The following is a 21,786-nucleotide window of genomic DNA, read 5'->3' on the forward strand; positions in this document are numbered from 1 at the left end:
TTCTATTGCTTCACGTGATTCTCGAGCGCGTGATCGCTGAACTGCTAACCAATTGCGCTCGCGCCGCTCTTCGCCACTGATAACCATATTGATATCTGCAACCGTGAAGGTCCTCAAAGTGACACCAAGTACTAACGCAAATCAATCTCGACCGCTGTTAAAAAAATGACCATAGTTTGACAATTGTAAGTTGAAGTAGCTAAGTCGATCAAATTCGACAATGCAACTAGTCGCAAAACTTACAGCACCGGTGTTATTTATGCTATGGTATCTTAATAAATACCCACTGACAGACGACGCTGATAACCTATAGACACGATGACTACGTATTAATCAACTAAACACATCATCTCTCTTTGAATAGAAAACGATCGATGGTGAGCTGCACCATTCGTTTCTTTGTCGGAGCTTCAACACACGCTTGTTGTTCAGCTGATTGGTTCCTCTTCCGCACACCGATGACACCTCTACAACTTGGAGAGCCGCAGAAACATTCCACAACATGCTATAACATTTATTGTCAGCGAGGATAAACACAAAAAAAATCTGCAAATTTTTACACACCCCAGAGTCAAAGTACTGAAACCCATAATCAAACGTGAGTTCCTTGCCAGGATCAACTTAGCATATCGTGAATTACCCACATCGCTTTTGACCGCGAGCATTGCACTTCTCCATTCAACAGTTTGGCTCGCAACTGTGATTCATAAATCGCATACAGCCTCCGAATCGTGTAACGTCGATAATCATGTTAGCATTCACTTGAACCATGTCGATATGCTCGGAATTTCGATAGAGCTATATACCACACATCAAAATATTAACTGAGGCCAAGACATAACTATAATGACACACCTGAGAGCGTAACTTGGCTTCGCTGATGTTCAATACTTCACCCACATATTCACCAACGAATTGTCCAGAATTGATCCCTTCCTGTTGAAGTAGCCTCTAAACAGTTTGATTACCTTGACCTAGTCACTCCAAAATATTATAATGAGATTTAGGAGGTCCTGTTTAAGTCGGTATGACTGGCTTAAACTATACAGACACTAATGGCTGGTGTACAGCTATTGGTGGCTTCCTAATATTAATAAAGTACTCACTTCGTCTTTTGACGCCTACAAGTAACGTCTTTTTCCTCTCCCTTCTTCTTCTCGACCTGTCATACGAGTTATAGGTTATGAGCCCAAGTTAAGCCTCAAGCGACGACTTTCCACGTCTCATCGGCGCCGAGAATTTTGACGTCTGGAAGACCCGTGTGTGCGCAGCACTAGATGGCAAGCACCTACTCGGCTACGTGAAGCAGCCCGACTACGACGGTGTGTCGGAAGACGAGAGTGAAGACAGTGGCAGCGAAATGTCTGATGCCAACGATGAACCGCATGCCAAAACTACCAAGAACGTCGAAATCGACTCCGACGCTGTGGACTACGACGAGAGCGACGACGAGCTCAAGCCGCCCTCGGACTCGGACGAAGACTCTGGAGCCAGCTCCGATACGTCAATCAAGAGGAAGGACTTCCCGGTAGTTCGACCATTTAGCCATCGCGAGGCTCGCCGTGCACGCAAACGCGCCAAGAAAGAGAAGAGCCAGCCTCTTAGCCAGCGCGAACGCCGTCGACAAGAAGCCAAGACCAAAGCCTTCTTGATGAAAACGATGGACAACATGCACGTGCGGCTCGTCAAGAATCTCACGACATCCTTCGAGATTTTCAGCTACATCTGCCAGAAGTACGAGGGAGCAGCCTTTCATGGTGATCCGTACTTCATTCAACACTACTTGATGGAGATCAAGTATGAGGAAGGCTCCGACTTAACTGAGTTCTTTCTCAAGCTTGAGAACGCGATGAAAGCCGCGTCAGAAGCCACCGAATCGGTGATGACCGAGGGACAGAAGTCTATCTACCTGTTTCACTCGATGCCCAAGTCGTGGAAGGACGATCTCCGCATCTGGAAGGGTCAGCGGAAGTATATCCCGTATGAAGACCTCAAGCAGAGCATTGAAGGCAAGGTTCGCGATCTTCAAGCTCAAGAACGCTACGCCTTGGCCAAGGACACACCAGAGTCCTCTGCAACCAAGGGTGAGAGAGCTCTAGTGGCTACCGGACCTCCTGTGTCACAAGCCCAAGGCCGTGACAGCGCCAATGTCTGTTCCTACTGTGATCGCCCACGCCACAACATTCGCCAATGCCGAGGCCTTCAAAAGGATTTGCGAGATGGACGAGTGAAGACTGGGACAGTGCTACCTGCTAACTTCGCCTTCAAGGGTAACTCGAAACGCGATCACCCGTACCAGAACTCGAACAAAGGTGGCAATGGGCGACACGGCAAGAATAATAACAACCGCGACTTCAAGGGCAACAACAGTAGTAGCAAGAACAAGCACGGAAATGGCGGCAAACAACGCGGTCAAGATCGCTACAAGGACCGCCCGCTTGAGTCAGACAATGACGATGACGACGACAGTGATTCTGGAAACAACCGCAAGGTAGCTCGCCAAGGACGTCGTGACACCGGTCTCATCGCTGTTGCTACCACAGTCAATCTCCCGTTTAGCCTCACTGCTCAAGCCAAGATAGAACCCGATCCCACCTGGACAATCGACTCTGGCTGCACTCGACACGTCACCCATGAGTCTCAGTGGTTTACCGACATCACCTCCAGTGGTGGATCCATTACGGTTGGTGGTAATAACCAAATCCCCATCGAAGGCATTGGACGGGTCGATATGGAAGTCCCTGACTCCAAGGGCACTATGCAGAAGCTTATACTTCATGGCGTCCTGTATGCTCCCCAGCTCCATTTCAGTTTGCTTTCAATTCCAGCAGCTGTGAAGCACGACTTTCGCCTCAACTTTGACCGCAAACAGTGCGCTATGCAAACTGACCAGCGCTTCAAGATCAAAGCGCTCATGGCTACCAACACGGATCTGTATCAGTTCCAAGCCAAACCAGCGGGACCTCCAGCGGCTCTTATTGCCTCAGGGTAAGCAACGTTCCTTTCTGCTCTTACATAAACGCCTTGGACACCCTAACGTTCGTGTCTTGAATGACCTATCTAGGAAGTCAGGCCATACATGGACTCGATTGATCTATAGCTCTAGGTCGAAAAGACAGATTTCTTTTGTGTTGCCTGCACGTTAGCGAAGTCACACCGCTCCCCATTTTACTCTAATAGAGTTGTTAAACGTGCTACATCACCTTTGTCAAAAGTCCATTCAGATATCTGTGGTCCACTACCTGTGCCTAGCTCTACTGGTTGTCGCTACTTCTTGATCTTCATCGATGACTTGTTTACTTATGCAATTAAGAACCGTAGCGAGTTGTATGGCTGTTACGAAGACTTCAGGAAGAAAGCCCTGAATAATTTTAGACAAGATATATCTGTCATAGAGTACGCGTTCAGTGTTGAAGACAATGCAAACCAGGGTAACTTTGAGATTCAGCGGCTTCAAGCAGACAACGCTAAAGAGTACGAGAAGCTTGGCCGCATCATATTTAAAAGTATGGAGCTCACGCCCAGTTTACGAATGCATACACACCTCAGCAAAACGGAGTTGCAGAACGCCGCATGCGTACCATTATGGAGAGTGTGCCGAGCCCTTCTACTTGACGGTAAGCTACCGAAGCAGTTATGGGCCGAGTGTGTCTGTCATGTGACCACTCGCATCAATATGACTCCTAGCTCAAGACGGATGGACGAACCCCGTATGAGCTTTGGCACAACCGTATTCCATCCATGCAGTACATCAAAGTATTCGGATGCAGCGGATATGTCCACATCACGGAGCAATACCGAGACAAACTCGACGCTAGAGCCCGTTTGTGTATGTATCTTGGTGTGCCTGACCATAAGAAAGGCTACCGTCTGATGGACATCAATACTCATGCAATTATCTACAGTCGTGATGTAGTCTTTAAAGAGGACGAATTTCCCTCTCTCACAGGCCTGACGTCTACTCCAGAGCCCACACAGTCCACGAATCGGCAGAAATCTACCGCTACACTTGCACCTGTACCTCTGCCACCTGCAACTGCTACTACAGTAGCACCGGAGCCTGAACATGTGTCAGAACCAGTGATCACACCGTCACCCACATCAGGCCCTGCAATGACAACAGCGCCAGGCACAGTGAACCAACGTGTACTGCCCTCACTGAGGGAGGCTGTTGATCGAACAGCCATACATTATTCTTTTCGAACAGAGACGGACTCTGATCCTCCGCATCATTCGACTCCTAAGCGACCCCGCCTCTCTGCGGAAGCCATTGATAGCTCTGAGGAAGCCAATGACGTAACCCTCAACTCTGAGGAAGACATACACGAACAGGAGCAACGTCAGCATTTACTGTACACATTTCTAGCTATTCGGTATGTGTCTGAGCCCACTACGTATCGGGGAGCAATGAAGTCTTCCCACGCTAACCAGTGGCGTAAAGCAGCTAAATCGGAATACAAGTCCCTCATGGACAATCACACTTGGGTGTTGGTATCCCCTCCTAAAGGAAGGAAGATTTTAAGTAGCCGATGGATCTTTGTAGTAAAGTATACCGGCACTGGCGAGATCGCCGCTTTAAAGCGCGTCTTGTGATCAAAGGATTCCTTCAGGAATATGGCATCGACTACAACGAGATATTCTCTCCTGTCATCAGGATGGAGGTACTTAGACTACTTCTTACTATTGCAGCTCTTCTCGACTTTGAAGTCCATCAAATGGATGTTAAGACAGCATTCCTTAATGGCTACTTGGAAGAGGAGATCTACATGGCTCAACCGGAAGGTTTCAAAATCCCGGGCAAGGAGCACCTAGTGTGTAAACTTCTTAAGAGCTTATATGGGCTCAAACAAGCGCCTCGTGTATGGTACCAAACCTTGTCTGCCTTCCTAGAGAATCTCGGGTTCCTGAAACTCATTAAAGATCGATGCGTATTTCGACGCACAGTTGCTGACATCACCTGTTACATTGCAGTGTACGTCGACGACTTACTGATCATTGCGACTACACCAGCACTCGTCAGTGAGCTGAAATCAGCCTTGAAAAAGCGTTTCTCCATGTCAGATTTAGGGGAGGTGAAGTACTTACTCGGCTGGTCAATTCAACGTGACCGTAAAAACCGAACGATGTTTATCCACCAGCACAAGTACGCTACGAAGGTCATTGACCGCTTCAGCGACTACATTCCGTACCCTATTGCAGCACCAGCAGAACGGAACGCTAAACTTTCCGTAAGCAGCCAGCCCAGCAGTGAGCAAGAGAAAGATGCGATGAAATCGATTCCGTATCGACAAGCTGTAGGTAGTGTCATGTATTTAATGGTAGGCACTCGACCCGATTTGGCATTCTACATGCGAGAGGTCAGCCAATTTCTAGCGAATCCAGGTATGGATCACTAGAAAGCAGTCATTCGTGGTCTAAAGTACCTATCTGGAACGAAAGAATACGGTCTTCTTCTGGGAGGCTCGACCGATATTACATCGGAAAACCTTGCCGATCAACTAATTGCCTACAGTGACTCTGACTACGCCAACTGCCCCGACTCGAGACGCTCCATTGGAGGATACGTGACAATGCTAGCTAGCGGTCCTATCTCATGGCTTTCGCGTAAGCATCATACTGTAGTTCTCTCTACAACAGAGGCAGAATATATCGCCCTGTGTCACTGCATGCAAAAGATGATATTCCTCAAACTTCTCCTCAGCGAACTTGGCTTTGCTACAACGCAGGCTAACACAATATACGAGGATAATCAGAGCTGCATCAAAATCTGCTACAACTCCGAACATCACGAACGATCAAAACATATACACGTACGATACTGTTTCGTGCAAGAAAAAGTAGAGCGGCATGAATTCAACGTCACCTACTGCAATACGAAAGAGATGATAGCTGACATCTTCACTAAAGCTTTAGATAAGCACCAGTTTAGAGAACTAAGGGCCAAGCTCAGGATGAAATGTCTGAAAGCAGGATCCGGCCACTCAGTTTAGAAATACCCTGATAATACAAGCGCATGAAGCGTGTCTATATTCTGCGTTCTTTTTAGAATTTTTTCCCACTGGGGTTATTTCTTTTTTGCTCGCACAAGGTTTTCCCTCGTTGAGGTTTCCCTGGTCAAGTACCGAATTATCTAGACACATGAGTTTATCAATAATAGTCCATGCTTAACAACAAATTTGTTAGAGATACGCCAGTACATCTCAGTCGCTTTCACTTTCAGCATTTGTGTCACTGGACACGTAGTCGGTGTCATAATGTGTAGATTTTGTGGTTTCTGTGTGACAAATGACATCATCACTAAATACCCCAGCTTAGTGACTTCTTTGATGGAGTGGTGGCCACGTGTGCTCGAAAAGCCCCTTCCCCCTCCTCCAGCGTGGCGATGAGAACTGGCGCAACCTGCAGTGCTGTCCGCGGCGCCCGCTTCTTCTTCTCCCTCATAAGAAGCGCTCTTTGCAGATCGGAAGGGCTCTGTGCCCACCGAAATAGCCTCTTCCGATGCGAGGGAGCCTGCTTCGTAGCAGCGGCAAGTAGAGACGACATGTTGGGCTCCATCCTTGAGTTCCTACCAGGCGTGTCACTTAGCGTCCTCCTTCCCTAGCAGAAACTGCAGGGCAAAGTCAGATCGGCTAGCCTAAGCGACTTCCTGGCGGCGTTTCAAGGACTGAGGAAAAGTCCTTTAAGGAAAGTTTTACCTCTGTTATAACATAGAATTGTCAGTTTGATAAAATATGTTCAGAGGCAGGGAGGCTGTTGAAGTAGCCTCTAAACAGTTTGATTACCTTGACCTTAGTCACTCCAAAATATTATAATGAGATTTAGGAGGTCCTGTTTAAGTCGGTATGACTGGCTTAAACTATACAGACACTAATAGCTGGTGTACAGCTATTGGTGGCTTCCTAATACTAATAAAGTACTCACTTCGTCTTTTGACGCCTACAAGTAACGTCTTCTTCCTCTCCCTACTTCTTCTCGACCTGTCATACGAGTTATACATGTAATACAATATCCATCTTTCATCCTTGGACGTTTCGTCGATAAATACTAGCCGACCGGGGCCGCTGTAGAATGGTGACAAGCGAGCAGCGTACTCACGGCTCTCTCTTAGCAGACTTTCCCGTGCCCGTTTTGTCAGCACCTCCCTCGTCAACTTTAGATTGAAACGAAGCGCGCTACAAATAGTTGAATCGGAGACGCTTATAGTGGTTAAGTATAGTGTCTGTAGTCCGTAACGAATCTCCTTGAAATAAAAGCACGAATGATCTTGAGCGCACTGACGGACAAATGTACATACGTGCAAAGTTTAGCGCGAAGTTCTAATACGTGGCTTGACCTTCAGCACATTCCCTGTCGTGCGAAAAACGTCTAAACCCGCGCCCTAAAGCTCGTGCAGATGCCTAGAACAGTGGCTACAGTAGCTATTTTAATAGAGTAAACCTACGTCAGCACGATTGCTCTTCAACGCAGGTATGTGGAGTAGGTCGTCTGCATCTCCTCTGGGAACAGGAAAGTCTCGAATGGAATGTTGACTGTCAGCCATGGTAGTGTGCAGCGGGTATTTGCTGCACACTACCTCCGTATGACCTTTAAGGGCAGATTATTTTGGTGCTACGTGATTGGACAAATTATCTCTACGAAGAAGAATTGACACATAAATCAGTGTTTTGAAAGCTAAAAGGACCTTACATCCCTAACCCTTATGAATAAAAAGTGCTCCCGATATGCTAAAAGGTCAGAAAGGCACCATGCTAGCACTTATACCGGTAACGTAAGGTCTGCAATTAGTTTCGTATCGCATTAATCTGACAAATCAAGCTATAGAAATTTAAGGACACTACAATTTGATTGGTAAGAACGGCGTGGCTCATCCAGTTGTGTGATTCAATGCAATTTGTTTTAAATTGGGGCTTACTAAAAGCAAGCCAACAGCGCTACGAAACTGAGTATGAGTTTTTTTCGGTGGTTGTGTATTTACCAAATTTCGGGCTTTTTCTGCACACTATCACATGGCTCAATTGTACACAATAAATTTGAAAATGCAAGCTTTCAAATAACTATCCTTTTTTACAAATAAATCGTCTCCGTTTTAGAAATATGACTTCTATTGTGACCGCCAATCGATTTGTCCCCAGAAAATAGCGCTGTAATAGCAAGCCAACGGGTTAGGTGAAATATTTAAATGATGGAGATGATGTGCTTAATAAGACATTAAATGCGGGTAATTTAAGGTAAAGTGTAGCGGCAGAGACGACTCGTGGGTAGGCATTCATCACTTTAAAAATTGCATTGGGGCAATGTACTCTGCCGAATATCGTTGGAGAGCAATTACGCTGCACTACGCATACAGCAGCAAGTTGGGCGCATCTTTGGAGTGTCTGGACGAACCGTTCGCCGTTGGTACAAGTGCTTCAAGTCAAGCGGCCACGTTTCTTTAGATAAGAGTGGGAAGAAGAAGACGTACAGCTCGCAATTATTAGCATTTGTAGGGCGGTACGTGAAGGGCCATCCTTGTTTTTATGTTGAAGAGCTTCAGGTGGAACTACGTGCACGTTATGGCTCTGATTGTGCCAGTCTGTCTGCATGAAGTATACTTCGGCTTCTAAAGTTCAATCTCGGACTAAGCAGGAAAGTAATCGAGCGGAGAGCGCTAGATGCAGTTCCCTGGGAGATTCAAGCATCCAAGGCAAAGATGAATTGCTGCTACAGATATCCAGAACAGCTTTTGTTTGTTGACGAAACGTCTAAAAACGGGCTTGATAGTATGCGACGGTATGCCTGGGCAAAACGAGGAGAGAGGGCAATTGTTCGTACACCATTTTCCCGTGGAGAAAGAGCATCTATCCTTGCGGCGTGTGATGTTAGCGGGTTCGTGGGCTGGCCTACAGCTCGGAATACATTTAGCCGCGTAGAATTCCATCGAGCTTTTGTCGATGCCGTCCTACCGAAGCTGAACCCCTGGCCCCTGCCGCGGTCCGTTGTTGTTCTGGACAACGCTTGTATACACATGTATCCGGAGTTTGAAGATGCTATTCACTCCGTAGGGGCGATTCTACTGTTTCTGAGTTTCACGAGCGAAGCGAGAAATAAAATAAAAATGGCATTGATTAGACATCGGTCCTCCATTTCTCTAATCGCTCATATGGTCTACGTCTTCCATGTCCACAGCAGGTTATGGGGGTGGCTGAAAGTGCGAAAACAGACCTTCTGTGATAAGGCTGTAGTTTGGTAGCTCGAGCAGCGTTCGAAGCTCGCTGACATTAACTGTTAGCTGCATGTCCCTCGAGCCGTTTAGCTGCACTATTAGCGTACCGAAAACGCTATCTGCACCCCGATCTTCTTGACGTGAGGTACTCATTGTGTCCAAATGCTGCATCTGTCGGAACGTAGCGCTCTCCGTTATACTAGCACTGGCATCATTGTGCTGACGGGTTTGACTAATTGCCCAATGGGTACGGGCAATATCACCAACACGAACCTCTGGTCTTTCAGCCATATAGCTATCGATGGCCTCAGTGGCCACGGCAATGCGAGCTGGAGTGGCACGACGAATGCCTTGTCGTGGTTCCTCAGCTGCGTACATCAACACGTGCACAACAAACGGACCATCAGAGGTCTTCTGCTTGTGGTAGTTGGCTCTAGCCTTGGCCAGCATTTTATACCAATTTTCACTAGTTAGCGCCACGAACTGCGCTCAGTTGCATGTTGACTTGGCTTCAAGTATAGCTCCTTGTCGGACTGAGTCGTCTTCGTAGAGTAGTTTGCCAAAGCTAACTTTACCCTCTCTCGTTTGCTAAAGCGTACACTTGCTCAAAGCCATCTTGTTCTTCATCAAAGTCGAAGTTGGCATTTTGAACGGGCACACTTGTTCTACTAGTGTGGCCGAACTCGCCAACCTTAACTGCAACACAAGCCCTTGTCTTCGTTTATATACGTTACTCAACTTGGAATGCCCAGCCGTGCATGGGCATTTCGAGAAATCTATATTTATTTGAACGTCTCAATCTATTATAAAACGGACTCTAATTCAGACGTGTGGATCCTAAAAATATCTGAAAATCCGTTTATATATAGAAATCGCGTTTATCAACACCTTAAATCGTTCTATTAGCATATGATTTGGAAATCTTGATTGGTTTCACAATAATAGAAATGGGTTTTGAAAACACGAAGCTGGTTGCAGATCTTATTAGCGACTAGGCTCCCCTATCGAAATATAACGCCCTCCTAATAGCATTCTTGAATTTCTTAGAATCAGTTCAGCTAATAATTTCCTACCATTTACATACGATCATTCTCAATTTGCTGTCATAGATTCGAGATCAGTTTACATGTTAAAACAGCGTGCATCCACTGGATAAAGAATGAAGGTGGTGGTATTCCATCACGTGCCAAAAAGCACTTACGTCAGCTGGGTTGGCGTATAAGCGCTTCATGCTTCCGGCAATGGTGGCGAGGAAGCTTCATCTCGCTGTCGCATCATCAATAAACTAGGTGTCTTGGCCACCTGACTCAGGTCTTGAGCTGTCTGCGCTTACCTAAAAAATACAACGCCAACGAATACAACGCAGTAATGCACGAGTTCCAAAGCGTGTTCCCAAAACTGGGAGCCAATTAGTCAACAGCCGCCAAACCACTTGAGTAAAGTATGAGCAGAATTATCGGTTCCAAACCTTAAGGTTTTCTAAAAAGGAGGCACGCCACTCCCCCCACAGCCCGAAAAGCACGCGCACCGACGATCAGCCACGCACGCGCACGCGCGCCTACGAGCAGCCAAGCACGCAGAGCCAGGCACTCGCACCAACGCGCCGACGTTAAGGATGAAGCGCCGACGTTCAGGGCGAAGCCGCAGCTCAGCGCTCGCGTGCTGTTAAAGCTGGATCAAACCCGGCAGGGCTGGTGAAACGCTGCCCATTTCGCGCCCCAACGGCTACATTATATGTTCTAGCAACGTCTTCGGGGTGCGTAAAATGCTTTGTTCGTGTAGCTGACGGGTTGCTAACAGTGTGTACTCACCGCAAGACTGTTGATTGTGTGTTTACTGTGAAATATATATGTATAGGCGTACAATTTAAGCGTTTAAATGAAGGCAAGAGCTGAACTGAGCCTACAACGCCAAGTCTTTCTGCTTCCAAATGTGTGTGTCAGGTGTGCACTGGTCGACGATACCGTTGGCGGCTTTGCGAAGGATGTACGCAGAGCACAGCGCTTTGTACTCCGGTTGATGCTCAAGTCGCAGCTTCCTCTAACGCTTCCTCAAAGAGCCTGCTGTCTTGGAGGTGATCTTTCCGTCAATACTTCTCAGCTTGCAATTGGCCTTCTTGTCCAAGTCTTCCGCTAGCGTCCAGAGCGTCTGTTTCCACATGCGATATGAGACTCCATTTCGTTCAACCGGCGCAGCAGGTATGTTCATATCACGTCCACCGGTGACCCATCATGATGATAATGCAGGCCTTCAGATCAGCGCGCACAAACTGCTGCTTTTTCTGCGTAGCCGTGTGTCACAGCTCATGTGTGAGCCAATTGAAGAAGCATCCAGCCAACGTGTGAGCCTCGACAACGACGTCATCCTGGCGTGGAGGAAGTGGAGCACTAGAACCGGATGTACTACAGCTGCAAGTCGGCGGTTAGGAGGAGCTACATGGCTGTGCCTCGTGCATGGCAACAAGCTTGTGCAATGTTTGCTGCATTGCTCCAATCGAAGCCAGCATTTGCGTGATGGCAGCACTAAGCGCTGCTGTGTCACCGCCACTTCGATTTCCGAGTTGAACATGATTCTCCGCCTCCCACAACACTCGTAGCTGTCGTCTTCATTTGATACAAGAATCTAGTGTCAAGTGAGCTCCCAGGGTGGTGTTGGTGGCTTCAAGAGCTTCGCGAAATCGGTACACGTAGTGCGACGTGAACCCAGACGTGCCCTGCTCATTTGCAACTGCTGTTGCGACTTCCTCGAGATGAATGAAGAGCGCCGCCATTGCAGCATCCAGTACCGCACCGTCAACGTTCAGATTTACATCCGTGAAACCCGACATATTTTTGAAAAGCAGCCCCCGCAGTGCTAGAAGCTGGGCGTATTCGAGGTCGGGTAGCTGCGCCTTCAAGGACACAATCGACGGCGTTATGCAAGGCAGATGCGGATCCTGGTACCCCGCAAGCACCTTGCCAACGCTTTGGTCCTCCTTCGTGGTGGTGCCCACGTAAGCGAACGCCTTTGTTAGAGAGCCCAGCAGCCACGCCCCTCGCGTCGAGATCCACTGAATTGCGAGCTTCGGTGACGCGTTCGCATTGGCAGCTGCACCCCGCCTCAAGTGACTAGTGAGCCCAGGTGTAAGTTCGGAAGGCAGTGGGGCACAGGATTTTGAGAGTCGGTCGGTGACCGAGGCTATGATGTCGTTGATGTACTTGGCTACACTTGGTCTTCCTCTAACACGCTTTGCTGGAGGCTCCTTCGAGTCCTGGTTTTCTTCGAGGCTTTCCCAATACAGAATCGCTTCGTCTTGACTGCACGTCTTCTCTTCAGGTAAATCAGCCGCAGCCACGTGCGGTACTAGTGGAAATACGTAACATGATGGCTCAGAAGCACCCACAAAGAGCATACCCAGTGCATGTAGCATGCACTGCTCCCAGTGTACGGCCGCTTTGTAAATGACAATCCCTTGTACTACAGACGTTATGATTCTTGCCACACGCAAAAACAGTTCGCCCGATGCTGACATGGAGACCTGAGTTTTTCTGGCGAAACAAGTATCAATAGCGCGACCAAAGGTGTGCCACATTAGAGTTAATACAGCAGCATCATGTAGACGCTTGTAGCCATTTCCAGCCCCCTTAATACTAGTTTCCTGGACTAGCAGACGTAGGTCGCCCAGCGTGCACCCAGGTGCCTCTCCTGTTTGTGCACCGGTTAGTAAGCTCCGCTCCTCAATAGCAGCAGCCATTTTATCCCTAATTTTCCCAATTCGCTTGCTGTCTGACATAAGCTGCGGATACCGCTCTCTCAGCAGATTGACTACCTGTGACATATAGCCAACTGCGGTAGCCTTGGCGAGCTGGCTGCCTCGATAACTTTGTTTCGTTTGCAGAAAAATAGAGAAAGCGGTTAGCAAAGAGTAGAAATTTTGGCTAGGTAAAGCATCAGAGCTAGACAACGACTTCGCAATCGTGGCGATGAATTCTTCCCTTATGTTACCGAGAGCTAGGAATTCCCCGAAGCATTTCATTGCTGCTGCTTTTTGCACTGCCGTCCCTTGCGGGACGTCGAGTCCTCTTGCACTGCGCTGCGTCTTTTTAAAAGGCAAAGTCGCGTGGAGAGAACTCGGGAGAGTCGCAGTTATTTTAATAATCCAGCTTTAGACTTGACATTTGTACGTATCATTATTCGGTAATGTGCACGTTTTCCCAATATAATGGGAACATCTTAGAAATGTTTAGGGATGGACTGTGATTGGTCAAAACACAAAATGCAAAGAATTGATTGGGCGTATCGATCAAAAATTTGTAAGGGCTAGGATAAAGATTTTCTCTGTCTGGAAAATAATTGCTTATCCTACAGTAATTTCCATATACCGTGCTCAATATTATGCGTATTATTCCGTATTAAGCTTTACAAATAAGTAGATAGTAAGGAACTACATGTACTTACGTTTTGCAAAAGTGGCCCGGATCTACTTATATTACTTAATTCCTCCACTTTGAAACGATCACGACAATGGTTTCGAAACTTTCGGCCTGAAGCCACTGACGTCTGTGATTTGCGTGGTCTGGCTACTAAGATTGGAGTCCATTGGCCCTCTTCACGTAAGCTCTGGAGCTTCGAGCCTGGAAAAAAGTTCGAAGGGTCGGCTTTCGAGATGAACTCAATTGATAAATTACAGTGGACTCCTATTTGGAAATCGACCTCACCAAAACACCAATTAATACATGTACTGTTGTAATCCTATTCAGCTGCACGTATCGGTAACTCTGCAAATACAATGTGAGAATTACGCGTTTCCAGTGGTACAGTGAAGTATTAAATTATCACGCATGCCCAACTGTAGAAGCAAGCTTGGCGAATCGCCTGACCCGTGGGGCCTGACCAGAGAAGCTTTGCCCAGCGTTGTCCTCCTTCCACCAGATGGCCGATATTCCATGTGTAACTGTCAACGCACTCAGTTCTTATGAAGTTTCCAGCCAATCACTGAGTTTAGTTTGTAATAAAAAAAAATCTTTCAAAGTTTTTGCCAATCAAAAACTGCAAAATGCAGCCGTACCCCTAAAGCCGGAGCGGTCAAAGCACCCCCCGCAGCCTGCCGATTGAGCGATCACAAAGCACAGATAGGCGACACCCTCCGCAGAGAAAAATCGGTCTCCGAAGCGGAGGAAGTGTATTAAACACTATCGGCTCATACGCAAAAGCGGTGTTCCGACCTCATAGGTGACAGGCAGCAACAACAACAGTAAACTACGATGAATTTTTGCAGGTGTCGATGCTTGATCAGAAAGAAAACTATGAACAAGACCTGGCTACCTTTCGTCGTGACAGTCATGATGCTGGCCAATGTGGCTGCGGCGACGTCGGAGGCGTCGTCTTCGAGCGATTTCGTCTTGGATGGAGCGACTACATACTGCTGGGAAGTCGATACGTCCATATATTCCAACACGGTGGATGGGTCATCGGTAAAAATGGTCAGTGCGCAGGGCGACGGCTGCCCGCTAAAGCTATCTATCGCATTCCCCACGGACGACGTGTACGTATACGATTCGGTAGACATATCATGGAACGCCACGGAGCGCCTTACGTCGAGTGGCCCCATAGAGACAAATACCTTTGGTGTGACCGATTTGGCGGCTGGACTCGACCGCATCTCGCAGAACTACTTTGAGATCACCGCTTCGCGTCTACGGACTTGTTTATACGGCGTGGACTGCAACCCTGTGACGACGGGATCACAGCTGACCGAGAACACGACTAATATTCCGCTTAACTTTACAGACGGACTAGCGACGTTCGACTCGTCGGAGCTGTCGTTTAACCAACCAGGAAACTACACCTTACTGGCGCACTTGATTTTACCCAGCAACACCCCAACCGCCAAACGATACGACTACGCTGTCTTTCTCAACGTTCAGGTCCTTTCGCGGGAAAGAGCCACAGTAGCGGATACCACCGCCACTCCGTACGCCGCGTCAACGGGGGATTCGGGCAGCTCAGGCGTATCAACTGAAGTCATCTGCGTGCTTGTCATCAGTGGCATTGTGGTCGTAGCTCTGGCAGTCATCGGCTTTGTGACGCTGCGATCCAAAATTGACCGCAACCCCGAGGCTACTGCTAACAAACGCAACAACTCCAAGAAGGGCCGTGGTATGTTCGGCTTTTCAAGCACAGGAATGAATTCCGCAGGCGGCGTGGCGGTTGTGAGCGACGATGACGCCGAGGAGTTTGCCATGCTCAGCATGCATGAAGAAACTATGCGCCAGAAGCGCGGCAGCACCTACCTCAGTGCGCTTAATCGTGGGCGCCGCAGCTCAACCGCAGCCCAAAAGAAGAGCGGCAGTCCTATCCAGTTCGCTGGACCAATTTGCAGCCAAAGCTTGGATCGCAAGGGTGTCATGGTGGATGATGACAGCTTTCACGCTGGAGACATTACGCCGCAAAGCGTTACCATCGAAACGCCAGGAACTGGCCGGGGCAACTACACGGGTCTTGATAACACACCAAAGGTTTTCGCACCCAAGCTTTCTCCGTACGATCAGACCAGTGCCCCACCCGGTCAGATTATGTTTAATGACATCATGGAAGACGAGGTGGACTCCACGGGACCGCGATCAGGTGGCATCGTCGCCGCAACTCATCGACCTAACTTGGCGGACAGCACTATGTCCGATGTGACTGATCTTAACCTCACCGCTGTGTCTGAGCGTATCAAGCAACACCGCGATAACGTGGAGCAGGAGGCGGCTACGCATGTCAAGCAAGACGTGCTAACTGCAGATGACCTCCGTGAGTCCGAGACGAAGGGCCCGATGGCGCTGAGCGACCTCCTCTCTTCCCGAGTGCGGTAATTCTGTCCAAGCTATAATGGACGGTTTTGTTTAACCTGCCAAATCAGCAGCGAGAAATGTTTTGACCCGCAGTACCCGCGCACCGGGAAGCTGCCTGTAGGCGACTATTTTTTTTCTAAGAAGGAAGCGATCTCAAGGCAGGGATCAGCAACGCGTTTGAGAGCACGCGTACATTCACACAAAAGCTAAAGGCTAATAGAGGTCTTTAGATTTTCTTACAAAGTGAGAGTTGTGGGTTTCTGGGCGAAAACCTTGTGCTGAAGCCAACCAGGAAGGCTGGCGAAACCCCACAATTGTCGACGGTTGGTGGGGAGCAATTACAGTTTAGCAGATGCCCTATGTGCCCCGCTATTCCTTACCGGTATTGTTGATAGAGCACCGCAACTTCGTGGGTATCTACATGCACCGTGCACGGTGCACTGCACTGCACGCTTATAGAGCCCTGCGAATTTCCTCTAAAGGTAATATATCGGATATATTACCTACTGAAGTACATATTAGTACATGAAGTTTAGTATTTACTACGATACAGTATTAGATTATATATCTCATGTACTAATATTTATTACAAGTACATGTACCACGTAGTACTTCAGTAATTTTTATAAAGTTCTCCAAAATCCGAAGGCGATGACCACAAATTTGCACTCAAACTGTAATGCATTTCTGTGTGGTCCACGACACGAAACTCTTCGTCGCCAGCCATCCAATCAGGCATTTTTGCTGACAGAGAAGCAAGTCGTCTTTTGGCAGTACTAGAGCAGCCCCAGCCCAAGCGACCAGCAGCCATGCGTATTCACACGTGCTACTTCTGCTCCAGCCCTGTTTACCCAGGCCACGGCATCACTTTTGTGCGCAATGATAGCAAGATATTCCGTTTTTGTCGCTCCAAGTGCCACAAGAACTTCAACCGCAAGCGCAACCCGCGCAAGGTGAAATGGACCAAGGCTTTCCGGAAGGCTGCTGGCAAGGAAATGGCCCTGGACACGACGTTTGACTTCGACAAACAGCGCCACCGCGCTGTAAAGTATGATCGCGAGCTCATGGGCGCTACCATCCATGCTATCGAACGCGTTACGCAGATCAAGGAAAAGCGCGAGGCGGCCTTTTACAAAAACCGAATGAAGGACAGCAAGGCCAAGGCCAAGGCGCGCGACCTGCGCGAGCTGGAACAGAATATCACGCTCATCGAGCCGGCCGCGGCAGCGCTGAAGGACCAGGCACTGCTCAATGTGTCGGTCTCCAAGCAGAAGGATGCTGCGGCGGCGGAAGCACCATCCTCGATGGTCTTAGATCAGTAGAGTTAAGCCTCAAGTGGGTCATGATTTTTGCCAGTGCATATAGCTTCATTTTCCAATGCCGACAACTTATTTGCGTCGATGGCATTGTCCACTGCTGGTTTTAAGTTACATTAACGTTCTGTAGCTTGTGTTTCCGCTCCACTTTCCCGTCGCCAACTTTAATACCGGTAACAGTCTGCCGTTTTGAATCGCACTTAACCGGGTATAACCAGGGATAGGCTACGACGGCTCGGGCTGAACCAGTCAACAGCCAAGGGGGAGCCAGCCTTCAGTTCACGACAGGACCCACGGAACGGAACTTCGGCAAAGATGTCGGCCAAGCTGACTCGTATCGCTATCGTCAGCACGGACAAGTGCAAGCCCAAAAAATGCCGTCAGGAGTGCAAGAAGTCGTGCCCCGTAGTGCGCATGGGAAAGCTCTGTATTGAGGTGGGGCCTAAAAGCAAGGTGGCCTTCATCTCGGAGCAGCTCTGCATCGGTTGTGGTATCTGCGTCAAGAAGTGCCCGTTCGAGGCTATTAACATCATCAATCTGCCCAAGGACCTGGAGAGTAACACCACGCACCGCTACGGTGCCAACACCTTCAAGCTCCACCGTCTGCCCATGCCCCGTCCTGGCCAGGTGCTTGGTCTCGTCGGTACTAACGGTATCGGCAAGTCCACGGCACTGCGCATACTCGCTGGCAAGCTCAAGCCTAACCTTGGCAAGTTTGACGCGCCCCCCGAGTGGCAGGAGATTCTGACTCACTTTCGCGGCTCAGAGCTGCAGAACTACTTCACGCGTATCCTTGAGGACAACCTCAAGGCCATCACCAAGCCGCAGTACGTGGACAAGATCCCCAAGGCAGTGAAGGGAACGGTGCATGGCATCCTGTCGGCCCGTTGCGAGAAGCAGGATAAGCTGGATCATTTTTTGAACGAGCTGGATCTGTCGCACGTGCAGGACCGTGAGATCGAGAACCTGTCGGGTGGTGAGCTACAACGCTTCGCAATCGCCGTCGTGGCCGTGCAGAAGGCTGATATCTACATGTTTGACGAGCCGTCGTCGTACTTGGATGTGCGCCAGCGTCTCAAGGCCGCTCTGGTGATCCGCTCCATGGTGGACGACAATGCCCGCTCGTACGTCATCTGCGTTGAGCACGATCTGAGTGTGCTGGACTACCTGTCCGACTTTATCTGCGTGCTGTACGGTACCCCATCGGCCTACGGTGTGGTCACCATGCCCTTCAGCGTTCGTGAAGGTATCAACATCTTTCTTGCAGGCTTTGTACCCACCGAGAACCTGCGTTTCCGTACCGAGGAGCTCACGTTCAAGGTGTCGCAGAACGCTGACGAGTTTAGCACAGGCGAGGGCGATGCCAACTCGTTCAACTACCCAGCGATGACTAAGACCATGTACAAGAAGAAGAAGGACACTGCTTTCAAGCTGCACGTCAAGGCTGGCGACTTCACTAACTCGGAGATTATCTGTATGCTTGGTGAGAATGGTACCGGTAAGACGACGTTCATCCGTATGCTTGCTGGTCTGCTCAAGTCTGACGAGATGGAGGCTGCTGAGAAGGCTGGCGACGACGAGGCCATGTCGAACTGTGCTCTGCGCTACGATTCTTCTACGATCAGTTACAAGCCGCAGAAGATTGCGCCTAAGTTCCAGGGTACGGTGCGTGAGCTGCTGCATCGCCGTATCCGTGAGGCTATCGTGCATCCGCAGTTCGCGACGGATGTGACTAAACCCTTGGCGCTCGATAACATTATCGATCAGGCCGTTCCTCATCTATCTGGTGGTGAATTGCAGCGTGTGGCCATCATCCTGTGCCTGGGTAAGCCTGCTGACATCTACCTTATCGATGAGCCGTCTGCCTACTTGGATTCCGAGCAGCGTATTATTGCCGCCAAGGTTATCAAGCGCTTCATCTTGCACGCTAAGAAGACGGCGTTCGTCGTGGAACACGATTTCATCATGGCGACATATTTGGCCGACCGTGTGGTTGTGTACGACGGTAAACCGGGTATCGAGTGTACGGCACACGCGCCGCAGGGCCTGCTGACGGGAATGAACACGTTCCTGAAGCAGCTTGAGATTACGTTCCGACGGGATCCTACGAACTATCGCCCGCGTATCAACAAGTACGACTCTGTAAAGGATGTTGAGCAGAAGAGCTCGGGCAACTTCTTCTTCATGGATGACTAAGCTATAGACGAATGGGAGGACTGAAGCGCGTGCGTGAAGATGGCGGAGTAGATTGGTGCAACTGCGTCCTCGCCGGCCGAAGGATGGTGGAGGAAGTAGAGAAAATACATGAGCGCTTTGATTTTATTTACGAGTGTTTCTGTAGTTCTTGGTGGATTCGTCCAAAGTCCTTGCGGAAGAGAGCGAGCTGCTTGCCATTCAACTCCAGCATCACCTGCACCATACCGGTGGCAAAAAACAATTTGAGTCATCAAGTATTAATTGCCCTGGTCTGTTGCAGTAAACTACTGCTAACCTGTCGCTCCGACCCATCAGACTTTTCTAGACGAAGCTTAAGTAAAACGGAGCTCTGTCGGTCTCCGCAGATCGAGCTATTGGCCACATTGACGCGCACGGAGTAGTCAAAGTCGCGCAGCACTTCTCCTTCGGCAACGGCTTTCATCGCTGATCTTTCTCTTAAAAAAAAAAATAAAAAAGTTCGTGTGCAGAACATCAATATTATGCGCTTGCTTAGTCTTATTATAGCCAATCGGATCTATTTTATGATTTGTAGAGGTGTTGTTCCCTTGACCGCACGAACGGGAGGCCAGCACCAGCGGAACTAAGAGAGACTCAAAAGGCATGTGGTCGAAACAGGCAGGCAAGGCCATCCGGTCTCTGGGTCAGACGATCGACCGCGTCGGCGTCTCGCTGGAGGGCAAGCTCGCCTACACGGAGCACTGTAAGCTAGACGACGGCAGGAGTCCCTCAGCTTTTTTCGATTGGATTTGGATTCTGTCCAACAAATGACTAACTCTTGCCTTTACTTGCAGTGAATCCCTCCACACGCGCCGTGAAGAACCTGGGTCGCTCACCCAAGTTCGAGGAGGGTGTGTTTGTGGCTCCCAACGCGGCTGTCATCGGTGATGTTAAGGTGGGCAAGGGCAGCTCTATTTGGTACAATGCCACTGTGCGTGGCGACGTGAACCACATTACCATCGGCGAGAACACAAACATTCAGGACCAGGCCGTGGTGCACGTGGCTAAGATCCACAAGGACATCCCCACCAAAATTGGTAACAACGTGACTGTTGGCCCCGCCGCCATTGTGCACGCTTGCACCATCCAGGACCACTGCATCATCGGCACGGGCGCACAGGTACTGGACGGTGCTGTGGTTGGAGCCAAGTCCATCATTACGGCTGGATCCATCGTAACGAAAGGCAAGCAGGTGCCCTCGGGTCAACTCTGGTCGGGTGTTCCCGCTCGCTACCTGCGCGACCTCACGGCCGAGGAGACGCAATTCATGCAGCAGTGCTCGTCCGAGTACGCGCAACTGGCGGAGCAGTACGCTGACGAGTGCGCTAAGACCTTCGAGGAGTACGAGGCTGACACGGAGCGCTACAAGATCCTGCGGGACGTGGGCGAGACTGGTCTGCCACAAAAAGGCGATGAGCGCGAAGACACTGGTCTCTACTTCCGTTACTAGACGGCAAGCATATCGGCAGCGTTTTTGAGTGCAGAATGGCGAAGAGCGAACAAAAAGAATAAAAATGGACTCAAACGATAGATTGGCTCCGTGGCTTATCATTTATAGATGGATAAACACTCTCATGCCTACGAGTTCTGAGAGCTCACTCTTCGTCACTCTGTTCTTGCACCGCAACTACATCATTAACATACCGGTAATAAAGATCAGTGTACTCAAGCAAGTAAAAAACTTGTACCGTTGTCGGACTTACAGGAGAGCGCAATCAGCTTTAGGAAAAACTCCCGCACTACAGGCCCTTGAAGTGTTGCCGATATCGCAAAGTCCTTTGGGTTGGCCATGAGCTGCAGCACAACATCGCCACAAACGTGAATTGCACGGCTATTACAAAACCAGCGCTTGCACCAGCCGTACCTGCTGCATGCTGGCCATTAAAACCGGGTCCTGCAACGCCTGCACGCAGTATGAGTCTTGGTTCATGGCGGTCATCAGTGACGGCCCAAAGTGAACGCTCGAAAGTAATTCCAGCATCTCGGCATCTTCGTCACTGGCTCCAGCAGAGCTCAGAACCTCCAACACCTCTGCTTCATCAAATGTAGGCGGCTGAACTAAGTCTGTGATAGCTTCCAAGGCGCTCTGTTCTTCTTCACGCTGCTTTGTAAGTTCAAACACCTCCAGAAAACGCTTCAAGGTATTGACGAAATCCTTCTCTTCTGCATGAAAAAGTAGCAGCTCTGGATCCTCGCCAACCTCCATCAACGCATCACGGTAAGCTGCCCATCTTGC

General features: G+C 49.2%; 5 protein-coding genes across 5 annotated transcripts; 4 read left to right on the plus strand and 1 right to left on the minus strand.

The window, feature by feature from the left end:
• Nucleotides 1-14,523: 14,523 nt before the first annotated feature.
• On the plus strand, nucleotides 14,524-16,041 carry PITG_19279 (uncharacterized protein; the record flags this gene model as incomplete). The annotated part of the gene is made up of 1 exon (XM_002997162.1): nucleotides 14,524-16,041. The coding sequence occupies one exon, from the start codon at nucleotides 14,524-14,526 to the stop codon at nucleotides 16,039-16,041; it is 1,518 nt and encodes a 505-aa protein (XP_002997208.1).
• A 727-nt stretch (nucleotides 16,042-16,768) lies between these two features.
• PITG_19280 (ribosome biogenesis protein RLP24) lies at nucleotides 16,769-17,438 on the plus strand (the record flags this gene model as incomplete). The annotated part of the gene is made up of 1 exon (XM_002997163.1): nucleotides 16,769-17,438. The coding sequence occupies one exon, from the start codon at nucleotides 16,830-16,832 to the stop codon at nucleotides 17,340-17,342; it is 513 nt and encodes a 170-aa protein (XP_002997209.1).
• A 186-nt stretch (nucleotides 17,439-17,624) lies between these two features.
• PITG_19281 (ATP-binding cassette sub-family E member 1) lies at nucleotides 17,625-19,658 on the plus strand (the record flags this gene model as incomplete). Its single annotated transcript, XM_002997164.1, has 1 exon — nucleotides 17,625-19,658. The coding sequence occupies one exon, from the start codon at nucleotides 17,652-17,654 to the stop codon at nucleotides 19,530-19,532; it is 1,881 nt and encodes a 626-aa protein (XP_002997210.1).
• A 435-nt stretch (nucleotides 19,659-20,093) lies between these two features.
• Nucleotides 20,094-21,019, plus strand: PITG_19282 (uncharacterized protein; the record flags this gene model as incomplete). Its single annotated transcript, XM_002997165.1, has 2 exons — nucleotides 20,094-20,253; nucleotides 20,345-21,019. The coding sequence occupies 2 exons, from the start codon at nucleotides 20,154-20,156 to the stop codon at nucleotides 20,998-21,000; spliced, it is 756 nt and encodes a 251-aa protein (XP_002997211.1).
• Nucleotides 21,020-21,061: 42 nt separating this feature from the next.
• Nucleotides 21,062-21,756, minus strand: PITG_19283 (uncharacterized protein; the record flags this gene model as incomplete). The annotated part of the gene is made up of 3 exons (XM_002997166.1): nucleotides 21,062-21,177; nucleotides 21,254-21,344; nucleotides 21,415-21,756. The coding sequence occupies 3 exons, from the start codon at nucleotides 21,754-21,756 to the stop codon at nucleotides 21,146-21,148; spliced, it is 465 nt and encodes a 154-aa protein (XP_002997212.1).
• Nucleotides 21,757-21,786: the final 30 nt, after the last annotated feature.

The sequence above is a fragment of the Phytophthora infestans genome, genomic scaffold (genome assembly GCF_000142945.1).
Source record: "Phytophthora infestans T30-4 supercont1.84 genomic scaffold, whole genome shotgun sequence".
Lineage (NCBI taxonomy): Eukaryota > Oomycota > Peronosporomycetes > Peronosporales > Peronosporaceae > Phytophthora > Phytophthora infestans.